The sequence below is a fragment of the Clavelina lepadiformis genome, chromosome 1, assembly GCF_947623445.1.
Source record: "Clavelina lepadiformis chromosome 1, kaClaLepa1.1, whole genome shotgun sequence".
NCBI classification, from domain to species: Eukaryota; Metazoa; Chordata; class Ascidiacea; order Aplousobranchia; family Clavelinidae; genus Clavelina; species Clavelina lepadiformis.
In genome coordinates this window covers 4,581,321-4,596,421 of record NC_135240.1, presented here as the reverse complement: position 1 = coordinate 4,596,421, position 15,101 = coordinate 4,581,321, and the positions used below count along the sequence as shown (strand labels likewise).

At 38.3% G+C, this 15,101-nt stretch overlaps 3 protein-coding genes across 5 annotated transcripts; 2 read left to right on the top strand and 1 right to left on the bottom strand.

The window, feature by feature from the left end:
• The first annotated feature begins 1,245 nt into the window (after positions 1–1,245).
• Positions 1,246–2,380, top strand: LOC143448783 (uncharacterized). Its single transcript, XM_076948654.1, has 3 exons — positions 1,246–1,627; positions 1,836–1,903; positions 2,007–2,380. The coding sequence occupies exons 1-3, from the start codon at positions 1,560–1,562 to the stop codon at positions 2,378–2,380; spliced, it is 510 nt and encodes a 169-aa protein (XP_076804769.1). The 5' UTR covers positions 1,246–1,559.
• Positions 2,381–5,338: 2,958 nt separating this feature from the next.
• On the top strand, positions 5,339–6,289 carry LOC143456593 (acyl-coenzyme A diphosphatase FITM2-like). The gene has a single exon (XM_076955181.1). It carries the CDS (start codon positions 5,361–5,363, stop codon positions 6,273–6,275), a length of 915 nt encoding a protein of 304 aa, XP_076811296.1. The 5' UTR covers positions 5,339–5,360; the 3' UTR covers positions 6,276–6,289.
• Positions 6,290–6,425: 136 nt separating this feature from the next.
• On the bottom strand, positions 6,426–14,627 carry LOC143456541 (putative methyltransferase NSUN7). 3 transcript variants are annotated; one of them, XM_076955176.1, is made up of 17 exons: positions 14,420–14,627; positions 13,014–13,096; positions 12,603–12,670; positions 12,101–12,261; positions 11,776–12,007; positions 11,167–11,225; positions 10,867–11,037; positions 10,309–10,421; positions 9,838–10,030; positions 8,899–9,026; positions 8,619–8,821; positions 8,286–8,534; positions 7,695–7,996; positions 7,513–7,625; positions 7,247–7,449; positions 6,921–7,063; positions 6,426–6,849 (listed from the first exon to the last, which is right to left on the bottom strand). In XM_076955176.1, the coding sequence occupies exons 2-17, from the start codon at positions 13,055–13,057 to the stop codon at positions 6,781–6,783; spliced, it is 2,451 nt and encodes an 816-aa protein (XP_076811291.1). In that variant the 5' UTR covers positions 13,058–13,096; positions 14,420–14,627; the 3' UTR covers positions 6,426–6,780. The 3 variants fall into 3 exon arrangements, with proteins under 3 accessions (XP_076811291.1, XP_076811294.1, XP_076811292.1); XM_076955179.1 differs by lacking the exon at positions 13,014–13,096 and having other exon boundaries at positions 14,420–14,626; XM_076955177.1 differs by lacking the exons at positions 13,014–13,096; positions 14,420–14,627 and adding an exon at positions 12,789–12,950.
• Positions 14,628–15,101: the final 474 nt, after the last annotated feature.

Here is a 15,101-nt window from a genome sequence, read left to right as displayed (position 1 = left end):
AAGGCAGGCAATGGCAGCTCTGATCGAAATTTGTTTAGATCGTGCAAAGTATGAATACGATTGCGTGGTATCTGTGGCGGGTTACATAAAAAAATTATGTTTCACATTTCCAGTAAAGTGTAAAATGATAAACTACAAGTAAATGCGAACCGAATTACTGTATTCACACGCGTTACAGATACCAGGCTACAGATACTACGCATTTTACGTCGCATGCTTCGCTGGCCACGTATCTAGACGTCATACCGAACAAGTCAAGTGCGTAGGATTCAACCGCTGTAAATAAGAGCTAAGCAACGTATTTTCAACTTTTTATTTTATCATGTAAAGGAATTTATATGTAACGCAAAACGCTTGCAATTAAAAAAAAATCAAAGTGGATCGACAATTTCCATTGATAAGTACAGGCGAGTACAGAAAGTCATCGGTATGCAATATTATCTGTCATAAACGTCACGTTTCGTAAAGCAGATTTCCGTAAACAAGAATTTTATGCTGCATTCGATCTGTATGCTATAATATCCCCTTATTATCACAGGTTAATAGCAGTTTAACTCTAATGTGCTAAGAAATGCAGGAAGCTTGCATTGCTTGAGATAGGCCATATGAAGGAAAATTGTTACGTTGTAATATTTTTTTTTTTATTGTGGTGTAAATCAATGTAGGTTGAGATTACTGGTGAGTGCAGCAGGCGTTTTCACAATGGGCCAGATAAGCATGAGAGCCGACGATCACGGGCTGGATACCCCTTTGCTCAATAGACTACAATGCAATATGCTTATTTGTCGCACAGTGATGCGTGTCGTAGTTTATTTACCTCTGGTCTATTATTATTACAGAAGACCTGAAAAATAACACCTAAACGTCCGTAGCATGTACTGCCGATACACTTTGTGCGTACAGGTGCAATTCTTAGCATTTCAAGATGCTCCTCGTATCACGTTGTAGCATTAAACCTGACACATTGTAGTTACAACTACGCTTCCTACACTGTCTGTTAAAATTGAATAGCTAATAATCCTTTAATAGTGGGATACTCATTCAGTCCAAAGAGATTTAAACACATGAGTAGAAACTTCTCTTTTGCGCATGACGTCATGTTTGTTTCTTTTATTCTCTTGGAGCATATTCTACTTTCTCCACGGTCACGGTTCACTACATAACAATAAACATGCAGACGACGACAATGATTTTCAGATCTGTTTGCTGCTGGAAGAGATTAGTCTTATTATTACGGTGCAGTTATTGGGATCCATTGGGTGTTAATTTTAATTGAAATTAATTATTGAAATCAGGTGAGAGTTTTAGGTTCAGCAATTAACTTAGTTTCAGTTCCTTGAACTGATAATGCTGCTGTTTTGTATCAAGGCATGGCTTAGCCTACTTGAGTTGCGCGGGAAGATTTTTTCGTTCACCACATTTATCTTCGACCAGGCAATTAGCAACTAAACTCATTACTCATTAGCATAGGCCTTATGTTGCAGGTGTTGTGTCATTAAAATAGGCTACTGAAAGTCTGATTTCAGATCTTGTTATTGTGGTGCAGTTGTTGGGATCTAATGGATGTCAACTTGAAGTTAATTATTGAAATAGATTGTGACCCAGAAGACGATGCAGCAAACTTCATGTAAGATACGATATGCCTATTAATCAATTAGCCAACTGCTGTTGAGCTTGTCCTGTATGGCGGTCACCCAGAGTGTACGTTCTCGCCAATTTATAATAAACAGCCAAGCAAAACAACAAATTAATGTAAGTCGTAACGAGTATTTGAAGTAATACTGTACTGATATATTGATGTCATTTAATCTGATAATGAAAATATTTATTTGCAGATGTGGACAATGTTTGCATAACTGCACAAGTAATGAAACTTTGCTGGCTCATCAAAAAACTGCTCACGGTATATTTGTTTTTTGTTTGAAACTTATTTCATTTTGAGCTCTATCATTGGCAGATTCCGATTAAAAAAATCAAACAAACTTAATTTTACACTTGTCTTGCAGAATCTTCTTGCAATAATGTTACAAGAGAAAAGCTGATGGAATGGTGGGAAACAGTGGGTGGCGTTAAAACAGATCTAACTGCAGATGCGGTTAACTATTTTATGAAGCTATTTTCTTCGTACAGTTCACCGGATGAACTGTTTCATAAATTCTCCTGTGATGGAATTACGTGCATCCCATCACTATTTTTCTTGCCAAGAAAATTGTCACTATGTTTAACACGAAAATTGTTTGATGTATTTTTATCACACGTTACCACTGTTGCACACAACAAAAAGGGGAAACACTTGACATTACACAAGTTAACCCGAGACGAAGAATTCATAATTCAGTATTTGGTTATATTTTGGTTATATTTTGCAGAAACTCACTAAGCGCTGTATAAATCCGAGAGAAATAGATCTATTGTCTTGTTTAACTGATTATAGTAATGAAACCACTAATAGTTCCTTGATTTCCGCTTTAAATAATTACAATTATGGACATCTTACAGTTCCAGCGAAATCACTAGTGAAATTGTTGATGTATGTAGAAAGTGTCTTTAGGAAACAAGACATAAAGGAGCACATCATGGAAAGTTGCATGTCTTCTTTGAGTGTTTGTAACATAAAAGATATATTTGAAAATCTTGTTTTTGATGAATGTTTGCAAAAATTGTGCATGAAAATATGTAAATTTTACGTGAAGATTAGATGCTATCAAAAAGCCAATCATTTAAATTCAGTACTGCATGTAACCTCTGATCAAAATGTAAGTCTGAGAAAATCATTAAAATGAATGTACATTACATAGTTGTCTTCTTACATGTACTTCGTCAGTTTTAGCTCAAAAAGGATTAAGTGTTACTGTATTGTAAGCAGACTGTCAAAACACTCGAAATCAAGTTATTTTTTTCGCTTCGGCATTGGATCATCGCAAACATCACCATGTTTCCAGTCAATAACGTGATTTACATTTGACCCCTTAAGTGACTTGATATTCTTTTTGCACATTATCACATTTTCAAATTGTGCATATTGGTGAATATCAGGCACTTCATTTCGACGGCCAGTTTGTCTCATATGACCGAAATAGGCCTCCAATGGGTCTTGGTTTAAGCGCTTAGTTAAGACGTATGAACCCTCTGGGCTGTTCTCCAACAAGAATTTCACCAATTCAGCAATGGCCATGGATGTGGAAACTAAACCGTCGTAGGTTTGATGGCTCAGAAACTGCTTTGACTGTTCGGAAACGGACCCAGTTAAACTGCTTTTCCATTGTTTTAACTCTGAAAGGAATGTATTAAGCCATTTCAGACGAGGATCATCAATCGTTGTATATGGTTTCAAGTCTGGGTTGTATGAATAATTTAATCTGGTGTTCATGAGGTCAAACCACTTATTCATCAAACCAGCAAACCACGCACTCATCTTCATTTCTTCTCCACCACGACTCTTCATTAAACTGGAGACAGTTCCAGAGAGCAATTGTGCGGCATAGCAAACCCGCATTTTTGCGTAACTCTTATGGGAAAAATGGCCATCAGTCAACTTGCAACTTCTCAACTCTGAACTTTCAAATAGGTAGGGAACATGGCAAAAATGCTTCCACAAAATGAAATGTTGATTGTACTTCATCATTCTAGCTCCACCTGGACGGCTGGATCTCACACAGTTACAGGCTGTCTTCAGCAAGTGTGGAGGGTCACTAATCAAATAAATAGGCATTTCTGGCTGATAAATATTAATGCACTTGTAGGGGACGGTCAAATTGGAATTATTGAGCAATTGGAACAATTTTCGATTGCAGGATGCACCATCAGCAACAAGTGCTAAGACTGTAAAACCACATCCGGCCAAGGATTCAACCACTTCCCAGAACATGCTAACCAAGTGAAATGCCTTTGTATTCTTGGTGGCATAAAAAACAATAGGCCGGGAAAAATTGCTGAGGATACTCCTACCATAAAATTGTAGGGCATGTGTGGCAGGAGCTTCATTATTGTATTGTCTGTCGACACCCAGATCAACAAATCCTATTATTCGGTCTGTTGCTGCATTATACACAATATTTTCTTTCACTGTAAACAAAATAAGCAACAGGTTATATCTTGTGCATATACAGTTAATAACTTGTGTCATTGTTTTGTCATAAAGCATGAATAAGAATCTTACACAGTGTGATTAATAGTGTTAAAAATTCCAAGAAAAGTTTCACCTTTCATTTCATCGATTGATATAACGAGAAATCGTTCATGTGATGCTAGACTGAGACTTTTGGATTTCAGTTCTTCTAAAACATTATCTTGAATGCCAGGTGCAGTGCAGTAAACGTTTCTGAAAACAGTACAATAAAAGAAACAAACATGACGTCATGCGCAAAAGAGAAGTTTCTACTCATGTGTTTAAATCTCTTTGTTCAGTCAGACAACTAGTGTTATATACAAGATATCTATGCAGGTGACAAATAATGTGCAACGTTTTGTGGGATTCCACCATGGCACCACAGGCTTGCAGGGACTAGAGGGCAAAGGGAATATTTTTGGGTTGCCACTATTTGATTGGAAAAAATCGTGCGTTCAATGCTCTGTTTTTCAGTTTTTTATTCTGCTAACGTTAATGTTAAAACATAGTAACCTAGACCCAGCCTAAAACTACCATCCAGTCTAAATCTAATCCTAATTAACCCTAGAACTACCATACCGGTAAATGAAAATAATGGCTGAAATTTTCCTGCAAACCTTAATGTTTACACATAGCAATTTGAGAAGAAAGAAACTTTCAGAAAAGGTTCAGTCAACGTAAAGAGGGCAAAAAGGATGATTGTATAAAACAAGAATAGTCATTGTGGCTTAGCTACATGTTTCGTTCGTAGACCAATAAAATGAAAACAGCAAGGTGAACAGATGAAGAGAAAACGCCGATTCTGCACTTTTTCTGATGCGACCGTAGCGAATAGTCAAACTGAGTTAATCACATCTCTGACATTAGCTTGCTTATAAGTCACAAATGAGCTAATTTACCTGCAACACCTGCAAACACATCTATCCTTATCTACCGGTCAATTGACCGATCCGGTAGTTCTAGGGTTGAACCCTAAATAATTAAAATCAAGTTTTTACATAGGCTAACAATTCTCTTCACCTAACCGCCAATCTTTAGCAACAGGCTGCGTGATCTGCTTTTAGCAAAATAGTCACTTTCATGTTTTAGTTGGTTTGCTTTGGACAGTTGTGATGATTTTTCTTTGTGGGGATTGAACGTTGACTAAATTACGATTTTAGTTGCTTCCAAGTTCATGCAACAGTTAGAAGGCATGACAACCTTAACAAACAAAAGGTTACAAGTTACTAGTTATTTTGACAGGATATAGGCAATGGCTGACAAAGTGAAGTCACCAATGGATGAAAATTGTCAAACCGTTGCAGAGAAAAATGAAGTTGGATGGAAACAATTTGTTCTGAAGATCTTGAAGAAATATTGCATCGTCCACCCTTCATTCCTTGTTATTTACCTTTGGTTTGGAATTTTGAGTTTATCGATCATAAAATGCCTCATTGAGATTCCTCACAGCTATTTTTCTGAAAAAAGTAACTTCTTTAATCAATTTTTTGTGAAGTGGGCCTGGGCTTGGACAGTGGGGATAGTAGGCCCGTACATGATGATTTCTTCGTTTGTGTACGGGTGTGATGCTTGGAAGAAAAGTATGGCACTTTCAATTTTCAGGATTGCAATCGGGACAATGGTATGGCATTTTTGGGCAAATTTTGTCTTTCATTTTGTAGAAAACTTGACAGGAACTTGTCTAAGTCAAGATGGAATGCCGGACTTTAATATTGACAACAAGCGTGATTGTGTCAAGTTGAAGCAGGGGCATTATTGGGATGGCTTCGATATCTCGGGACATTGCTTTCTTTTAACTTATTCAGTTTTATTCATCAACTCTGAAATACAAATCTATAAAAATTGGTGCAAGATATCAAAAGATGCAGCACTATATGTGCCCATCGGTTCCAAAACACTTTCAAATCTCAAGCAAAGATTTAGGACGACCAATAGCTGCATCGACATTTTGTTTGTTTTAAATTGCATTTTATCTTTTATCTGGGTTATTATGTTGATTTCAACTTGCTTGTATTTTCACACTTTTTTAAGCAAAGCCTTGGGCACTGTGGCTGCTGTACTATCCTGGATGGCTACGTACAACGAATGGTATAAGTGCACGTTTTCACCAGGATTACCTGGCGATGGGCCGTTGAAAGCAATTTTTGGGAAACTAAAGATTAATTGACTAAAGCGACTACGAACATGTTTTTGTTTAAATCATGAATAATAATAAGTAATATTAAATTTTCCCAGAAGGTGAAAGTTTTGCAAAATTCCATATTTCTTTTCATCTCACTGGTAATATGTTCATCATATTTCAACCCGACTGGAAAGATTATGATAATGTGTATTTATTGAACGGAACATGAGATATATGGTGACTGTACAAGCAGCAAACAGGTAACTGCAGAGTAGCGTATAAACAGGCACAGTATGATACAAATAAATACACTGCTATGGAAACAAAATGTTCAAATGCATATCTGCTGCACAACATGTTGGAACTATCAAGGTGTAAAGTTTGAATTCTCCTTCAAAGTTACTTGTGCTGCCGACCTTGAGGAAGTGTACATTGGAATATACAGGGATAAAAATTTAAACACTTTAAGCACTTTAGCAAAAGATTAAGAACAAACACCTGTGTGAAAATAACAGTGAAATATAACGAGGATAAAAGATGACTAATCACTTTACATTCTGGTGTCGTCACGACTCGACATTTTATTTAGCATTTTCTCCATGTCTGTGTTGACTTGATTCTAAAAAGAAAAGTTTTTACTTTCTTAATCCAGGTCACTGGGCACGCGCTTAACATATGTCCCCATACTACCTGCATGCTGCCATCTGATGGCTGTGAAATATCATGTTTCCCTACACTGGAGAGCACGTTTTCAGAGAAGTCAATCGTTTCAGCAACTGAGAATCCGAGGTTTATATTGTTTTGCGCCACGTTGTTCAGTGTTAGTTTGCTTGCTGTGGACATACAATTGTGCAAGCTGTATTAAGCATTTGTTTCGTCAAGCACAGAAAAAACTTTGCCAGTTGTTTATGAAGTAAATAAATAGAGAGGTTACTTTAAAAATACGATGACAACATAGTGGGCTACAAGCCGACAACCATCGTTGCTATAGCAACGCTAAACGGAAATTTTCTCACAACTTTTCTTCTTCCTGTGCGTGTTGTTGTAGGTCTCCAGCAGTCTGTCAACATCTTCCGCATCCACGTTCTTGGTGGCTGACTTCCTGTGCTTGGGCAGATGGGAGGAGCTGCTCCCCTTTGCCTTCTTCCCAAACGCAATCTTGCTCTTACTTCTCTTCGTTTTCTCCACTCCCTGCTCTTCTTTCCTCTCCGTCACCTCCCTGCGAAAAACGCGTTTATAGATATCACATAACTCCAGTAAACCACATGAGGGGAATACCCACTTGCTGGGGCTCAGCGGTTTCGTCTCGGCGAGGGGGGAAGCTGGGGCGATCAGTCCCTGCAGGGCGGCGCGACGTAGAACGTCCTTCGCTGATAACGTGTCGTTCGGATCGAACTGTTACGTCATAAAGAGCAATTAAGACGCCAGAAAAGAGAATTCTTACCAAGATGACGATGAAATTACCTCGCGGGACATGACGGCGATGAAGCATCCGTTCATCTCGGTCGACTGTCGCATCCGGAGAAAGTTATGCTTTAGGGGGTTCACCCTTGACTTGCTTGACGTCATCCTCCCCATGGACATGACCTCCATCTCGCTTTCTCTGATGTCATTGGAGGTCAGTGGAAGAATTGGGGGGCACACCCGGAACGGGTGGTTCCCCTGCCCGTTGTCGCGGTGCCACTTGATGGCGCTGTTGACCACATTTTCGTTCTCCTGGGCGTGGATGCTTCGAGTCGTGTAGACAACCGCTTGTGCGCTGCTGACTACAGACAGCAATGTTACGTCATTATTGACATGGCATTGTGAGCACATCGTTCAAGTTTTGAAAAAAAGTTTAACGAATAATGAAAAAATTAGAAAAAATAAATAATTGATTGAGAAATACGCAAATTCTATCTCGGTACCCGGGGCTCGAACGTCGAGGAATCATCGCAAATAAATGGTGCAAAGACTTTCCTCAGACCGAGGATAAAGATTAAATTATTGCAACTTACTGACACATCATACACCCATTGTTCTATGAAACAGTCATTATGACGTAAGAAAGCTTACATTTTAAAGCGGTCTTCACAATCTCCGTGTGCTCCCTCCCAGCTTCGTTAGCTTTATTGTGACGTTCTCCGTGTGAAAGGTCACGCAGTACGTCATAGCTTTCAGTGTCGCCCTCGTTCAACATGAATTCTATGGGGTTGGCTACCGCTGTGCGTGTGCACTGGGGCGTGACCAGCACCGCCTTCACATTCTCGAATCTCGGGTCCTTCGAATCGATCGAGTTGAATTTCTCGCTCAAAAGTTTCACGTCTGCAAAGTTCACAGAGATTAATATAAAAATACAATTAGCCAATCACCACACAACACGTCATCGATTCAAGTTGAAGTTTTTACTTTTTAGTCCCAAGTTCTTCATCGTCTTCTGTAGTTGTTCCCGGTGGGTGTCGCTGCGGACCCCGAAAGCGAACACGGTTGGTCTCCGGAGGGCGCCCTCGTCCGACCAATTCAGCTGCGGTGTGCTCGAACCACCCGACAGATAAAAACCCCGTGGATTGCCGTACATCAGTTCACGCGCTTCGAAGCGTTTCTTTGTGACACTGTGACGTAATAACCGAAGCATTATTATTGCATGTAGCGATTCCACTTAGCTACCAACCTATGACGTCATAAATACTTGTGCAGCAAGACGGCGAGATGAGCGGTTGTTAGACCGGATGAGACATCGGCATGTATTAAATCGCATTCGTCGTCCTCAGTGAGGAGGGCGCCCACAGAGCGGACGGCCAGGCTGCTGGTCTTGTCCTGCGAATGAAAGTGAACTTGTCAGGAGCTGCAAGTTGCGAGTCGTTTTCCACATTTAAAGTTAGACGTGGAATGTGATAAATTTGACGTTAATTAAAAGTTCCAAGCAAAATGAAACGTCTGAGTGAATGCTCCATTCAAAGAAGGGCAAATTGCAACAAAGGCAGAAAGAGATAAAATATTTACTATAACGAAGACAACGGTGGTGATATTGCGGTCAAAATATTGCAGAAGAAATTGAAAACACGAGATGATACAGGACTTGCTTCTGCGCTGATGTAATGAGTTGAATATTTCTTACAAATACGATTTATGCTGATATCGACGCAAAAGAAATCTCGTGGTAAACAGCTTTGTAGCTTCGAAGCAACAATGGCCATTGTGCGAAAGCGTTTTCACTTTACTCCTAACAAACATGTTGACTTGTCGCCAGTCTGTCATTATGACATCACAATATGTATCAATTTCCAAACATAACAAATCGCACTAAGAGTAGTTGTGATAAGCCAACGTCATAATGGGGCATTGTTATACAACACAGGGGCCGCTGTGTGCCGTAATAACACGAGTTCGTAAGAAATCTAACTGAAGTTTGTACAATTGTCGATTTGACGTCACAGGATTTCGTACAAGCGTTGAAAAATAAAACGGACTTTAATGAAAAATATTGATAACGTTTCGTGGAGCTTATATTCAGTCAATAATATTTTCATTATTCAATGATCTCGATATTTTCGACCTTGACCTAAGGGTTTCCGATTTTATGTATGATCGATGCGATTTACAAAGTTGATTATGACGTAATAATTACCTGCAGCACAAGCGCTCCATTCTCGACAATTTCTAAACACTTGAGGGCCTCCTTTTGGTCGCTAGGAAACAGAATGACGTCATCGCAGTGTTGGTCGAGCCGGAAGCATTTTCCTCGCGGTGGCATGAGGATGCGAGGATCGGAAAACTCGACGTAATGATTCTTCTCAAGCTCCTGGATGACAGCATCCAGTCTAAAGGAGGAGGAATGTGATCAAATTCCAAAATTCGCGTTTAATCTTGCAATTAATTTATCTAAAGTTGATTTGTTGATTGCGGTTGATATTTTAACCGACAGTAAATATTTCCTTATATGAAATGTTGAAGTTTTGTGCAATTTCATTTCAGCAAAATTCTATGTTTCAACAAAAGATGATGTTTTCATATTTTGCAGAGATAACCACTCAGGAAGTATTGACACAACTGGTTCTGTTGCCAACATCCACCAACTTAATTCAAGGAGCCAACTCACTTGCTCTTCACAGTGTTGATCCACGTGTACTGAGGAAGAGCAGATGCACATTTCTCCTGCTCCCTCACTGACTCCGGGAGGATGTAGTCGATCGAAAGTGACTGGTTTTTGACCTAATTTTGACACCGCACGTTAATCCCAGGAAAACTTTTAAACATTCTATTGTTGTGTCACAATGACACTTCAGTGGTGTCTTGTTTACAACAGAGTTGTGTTTGACGCAACCACAAGCGAAGAAATGAGGCCGTTGAGCGCCACTATAGCAACCACAAGCGAGTCAAGTGCTCTTAACAATAAGACTTTCATCTTTTCAATGACACTTGACACTGGATAATCTTACCATTGTGACATCACAGTGATACAATGGCGTTTGTCCAAACAATATGTCAGACAAACAGAACGTCATAAACAAGTTAGAATAAACATGTTTTAAATGTGGAACTGGTTGCTCAAATATATTAAAAACTTTCCAATCAACAATCAAAGAAACACGACTGACACGCACATATAACGTGAAGCATAGACACATTATTACTCATTATCAAATTCAATACTCACCCGACACCTGGCGAGGGCAGCAGCGAGTCGGATGCGGTGATCCATGAGATGCTCCTCCACGTCGGCCACTTCCTTGTTCTTCTTCTCCCCCACAATCTGGCATCGGGGCATCCAACGGCGGTTTTGGAAGTCAAACAGCATCACCACTATCAGCGCTGTTGTGTCGTCGCTCTGGAGCAGAAAATACTCAGATGAATATTTGTTATTTCCACGGAAACCGGATAACTATCTAGCGACCACATCATAATGACATTGTAAAATTGTTTTAAAGATTTTAATTACACGGAAATTCCCACTTACGGCAGGATGTGCAAAAAAGTAGCCGCTGTCGGACAAGATGTCCTCCAACAATTCTTGATCTAAACCAAGAACACATTATTGGTGATTTTTATTTCATATAACCCCTGTGTGGGCTCACAGGGTAGGATATGGACCCACCAGGACAATGAAGAATGTAGAAGATTTATTAAACATCAACCACAAAAAGGAAAGTCAATTGACAGATCGAAGCAAGTCATAATCCGTGTATTGTTAGGTTAGACACAGCTTAATAAAAGTAAACAAAGAAATTCAAAGAGCGGAAAGATTGTTGAATGACATTGTGTTTGCTCACTACAAGTCAAACAAACCTGAGCAAACAGAAAACCACTCGAATATCTGTCCTCAACAAACTTAAATTACAAGCTTTCTGTGATAAACCTTAAGAAGAATGGGTAGCGATAATGTTTACGAGTGCATGTATATTGAAGATATGTGCTGGTTACATCACTATTAAAAATACTTGACATGAAAATTTAACTAAATTACATCAAATGAATAATAAGAACCAATAATTTCACACCAAGCGTAACAAATTGTGAGAAATTAAATTATTTAAAAACAATTGAATTTGGTTTGAACATGACTCACATTTCAAAGCCTCATAAGCGAGCTCATAAGCTTGCCTCTTTACTCTCTGAGATTCAAAGTGAAGAGGAAGTACGTTGGCAGGCACGGGAGCATATTGCACCAAACACTCCCCCGAGTTTTTACGAACCGCGAGTCGTTCGAATATCTGTGCCGCGGCCTCGTACACTTCGTGGGGGTAACCATAGTGACCACCAGCTAAGAAATCAGGAATACTTCGCGCTCTTCGTTGATGCTATGAAAAGATAAAAAGTTAAAATAATTTTAGTTAATAAATTAAATAATTTGTAACAGGCATACAACATTGAAGACGTCTCAACTATGTTACCTCAATTCCTTGCATTGTCATCCATTCTGGCATCTTTCCAAATGGAGTTTTGTCGAGAGAAACCTCACTGCGATGGTTTGTAGACTTTGTAAGCCAAAACACTTTTTCTTGAGATCTTCCCGGCACAGTCAGAGAATTCTTGGAGTCTTCAAACAATTGAGCTGTTGATAAAGAATTTCAATTCAAATGACGGCCTCGGCTAAAACCCACTGACCTTTTCTAATTTTATTTTAAACAAACTCGTTTGTTAAAATTTTGTGCTTTATTCACTAAAACAACCAACATGAAAGCGCTACGAGTGATTCATATTCGAGCCAGATCGTCAAGTCAAGTGGCTCTAGAAAACACTCATGTACTGGCATTTTGCCCTCATCAATTTCCGATGATAGAATATTTCAGTACAATAAGATTAAGCTTGAAACAAGATTCAAAATGTAGCTGCCACTAAATTTCAATGTTAGTTTTATATTTAACTTTGAAAATACTAATTAATTATTCCAACCTTCGCTTCCACTTTCCTGCCCAAGAAGTGCATCCGATGATGGGTTCTGTGGAGAGCGAGTTCTCCGACTGAAAAACAAAAACTGGTTATTTACATGTGCGGCTATAAAACGTTTGAACAAGTTATATTTCTACATAAAAGTACAGTGATGATTTTGTTTTACTTTTTTTTGCAATTTGCACTTACATTATTGATAAATCAGGCATTTTTTGGCAAAAAGAAAAAACTTGTATTAAAGATGTCACAGATATCAAATTTTATCCAACCAAAACTAAGGACTTTAATTAATCTAAAAACAACTTGTAACGCTACATAAGTTTGTTTTTGCACCAATATGCAACTTTTCACATAAACTGCTCGGCTAAACTTTCTACTTTAACATCTCAATACTAGTTCTCTAAAAATTCTAACCGCCTGCCATGATGGCTTCTCTGTCTTTGTAGATTTTTTAACATTTTTCTGCTTTCTATAACTTGATGACTTCACAACTCCATCTGTAATATACGCTGGCTGATTAACAAGATTTTCTGCTGCTAAATACTTGTTAGAATAAATAATGATTTGTGTTTATGATTTGGTTGACTTGCAACTTATATATGTCCAATGTCTAACAGCCTGAACATGGAAAGTAAAAAAATGGAACCAAACTAAAGGAAATGTGACACCGTTAACTCTTCTATAAAAGAAGCTTTACAACTGAAATGATTTAGTAAAATACAATTACGTCAGCAAACCTGATACTCTGAATCAACAAAAATAGGCTTAAGCCATATCAACAAAACAACAAAAGAAAGTAAAATGATATTGTTTTCTCACACAAATCTAACAAAAAAGTGAAATGTGACAAATGTTCGATCTCTTCAACTTGTCAGCTGCTTTTTGTTTAGTTTAATTCATCACGTCAAGCACCCAAACACTTGGGGTAAATCATTTAAGATTTCAAGGAATAATGCAATGAAAAATTTGTATAGGGCAGAGGTCGGCAACCTTTAGCATTAAAAGAGCCAATGTTCCCAAGTTTATTTAAATTAAGACCTTTTCGGAGCCATAACATGTAACTGTCGAGTTGGCCACTAAAACAAAAGGTAATTATAGCCTACATTTCATGCAGAATTTCTTAAAATTTTTGCTTTGTACATGCGAATATTCTGTAATTTCAACAAACAAAACCCGACTATTAAACACAACACTTTCAAATAATCATTTATTCCACCCAGCTAATGCGATATTTGCTTCTGAATTTCACTGCACAGCACATCTACATTAGCTTGATAAGATGACACTTTGAGTTTCATCTGGGACTGCAAGCTCTCATCTGTTAGGCGTGAGCGTTGTTCATTTTTTAAGTAATAAGTAAGTAAGTAAGTAAGTCACGGGAGCCAGAGCAGAGGGCTGAAAGAGCCGCATGCGGCTCCGGAGCCGCAGGTTGCCGACCTCTGGTATAGGGTAAGCTAAACGCTAGGCCTATCTGGCTATAGGTTAATGGTCAATTTTTATATTTGTTGCTGAACTAATGACAGAATGACACCATAAATTCAAACCAATTTTAGTAATAGCCCACTGCAATTTTGTACTGCCAGGCAAGCGGCATACTAGTAGCTTTAGTCTTTGCTGCGTGAAGCTAAAATCCCACGCATTCTTATGAGATCTGAAGATTGTAGATTAACAACATTTGCAAAAACATCGGCTAGAAGCCTAGGTGAGATAGCGCTTGTAAGTATTGCTGTTTTAAAAAAATAAGCTAACTAAATCAGATTGGCGATGACATGTCACTCACACTTGATTAAAATACTATAACAACAAACATATTGTCTTACCTCAATTGACAAATTCAAGAACAACGTCAATCGAAAATCCCTGGTTTAATAAAAGGTCGTAATGTTCAAATAAAAAAGTCGATTTCTCAATCATTTAAAGCGTAAATTGATATAAATACTTTTAGTAAAATCTGTTGCGCATAACACCTGTCGAGTGAAAGCGCAAAATGTAAAGTGCGACAAAAATATTCTCCCGGTCACACTCAAGAACTTACAAATTACAATCCTCAATCGCTCAACTGCATGGTGCCATGACGTCATAGCAGCGTGCGTTTACCTTGGCGACGAAAAATGACAGAATTTTACTTTTTTATTGTTATTGTAGAGGGATAACAAGTGCTTGGGAAAGATTTAAAGGTTTTGTGCTTCATATAAGGTTACATAAAAAAATTTAGTTAGATAGTTAACAGTAAAAAATGAATTATCAGTTTTAGAAATTATCAATAAGCCACGATATTTTTTAAGATTCTTCTTTTTTAAAGTTTCAGCAAGAATTATTCTTTAACATAAAACGATTAAAGTTTTATATCGGCTTAAACCTTGACACTAACAAGAAATTGACAACCAACCTCACTCACAAGTATTGACCAAATATGAAAACGAGAGTGATAGACGACGTACGTACGACAAATGAACCCAGTCAAACTTAAGTATTGGCGTCATCTAGCGATCATTTTATACA

What these genes read in the sequence shown, in the direction of transcription:
- LOC143448783 (XM_076948654.1), top strand. Translation starts at nt 1,560, where the DNA reads ATGGATGTCAACTTGAAGTTAATTATTGAAATAGATTGTGACCCAGAA. An exon ending in GACGATGCAGCAAACTTCAT is followed by an intron (nt 1,628 to 1,835) that starts GTAAGATACGAT and finishes ATTTATTTGCAG; the next exon opens with ATGTGGACAATGTTTGCATA. An exon ending in TCATCAAAAAACTGCTCACG is followed by an intron (nt 1,904 to 2,006) that starts GTATATTTGTTT and finishes CTTGTCTTGCAG; the next exon opens with AATCTTCTTGCAATAATGTT.
- LOC143456593 (XM_076955181.1), top strand. Translation starts at nt 5,361, where the DNA reads ATGGCTGACAAAGTGAAGTCACCAATGGATGAAAATTGTCAAACCGTT.
- LOC143456541 (XM_076955176.1), bottom strand. Translation starts at nt 13,057, where the DNA reads ATGTTAAAAAATCTACAAAGACAGAGAAGCCATCATGGCAGGCG. An exon ending in CTGCCCTCGCCAGGTGTCGG is followed by an intron (nt 10,422 to 10,866) that starts GTGAGTATTGAA and finishes TGTCAAAATTAG; the next exon opens with GTCAAAAACCAGTCACTTTC. An exon ending in ATCAACACTGTGAAGAGCAA is followed by an intron (nt 10,031 to 10,308) that starts GTGAGTTGGCTC and finishes CTCCTCCTTTAG; the next exon opens with ACTGGATGCTGTCATCCAGG.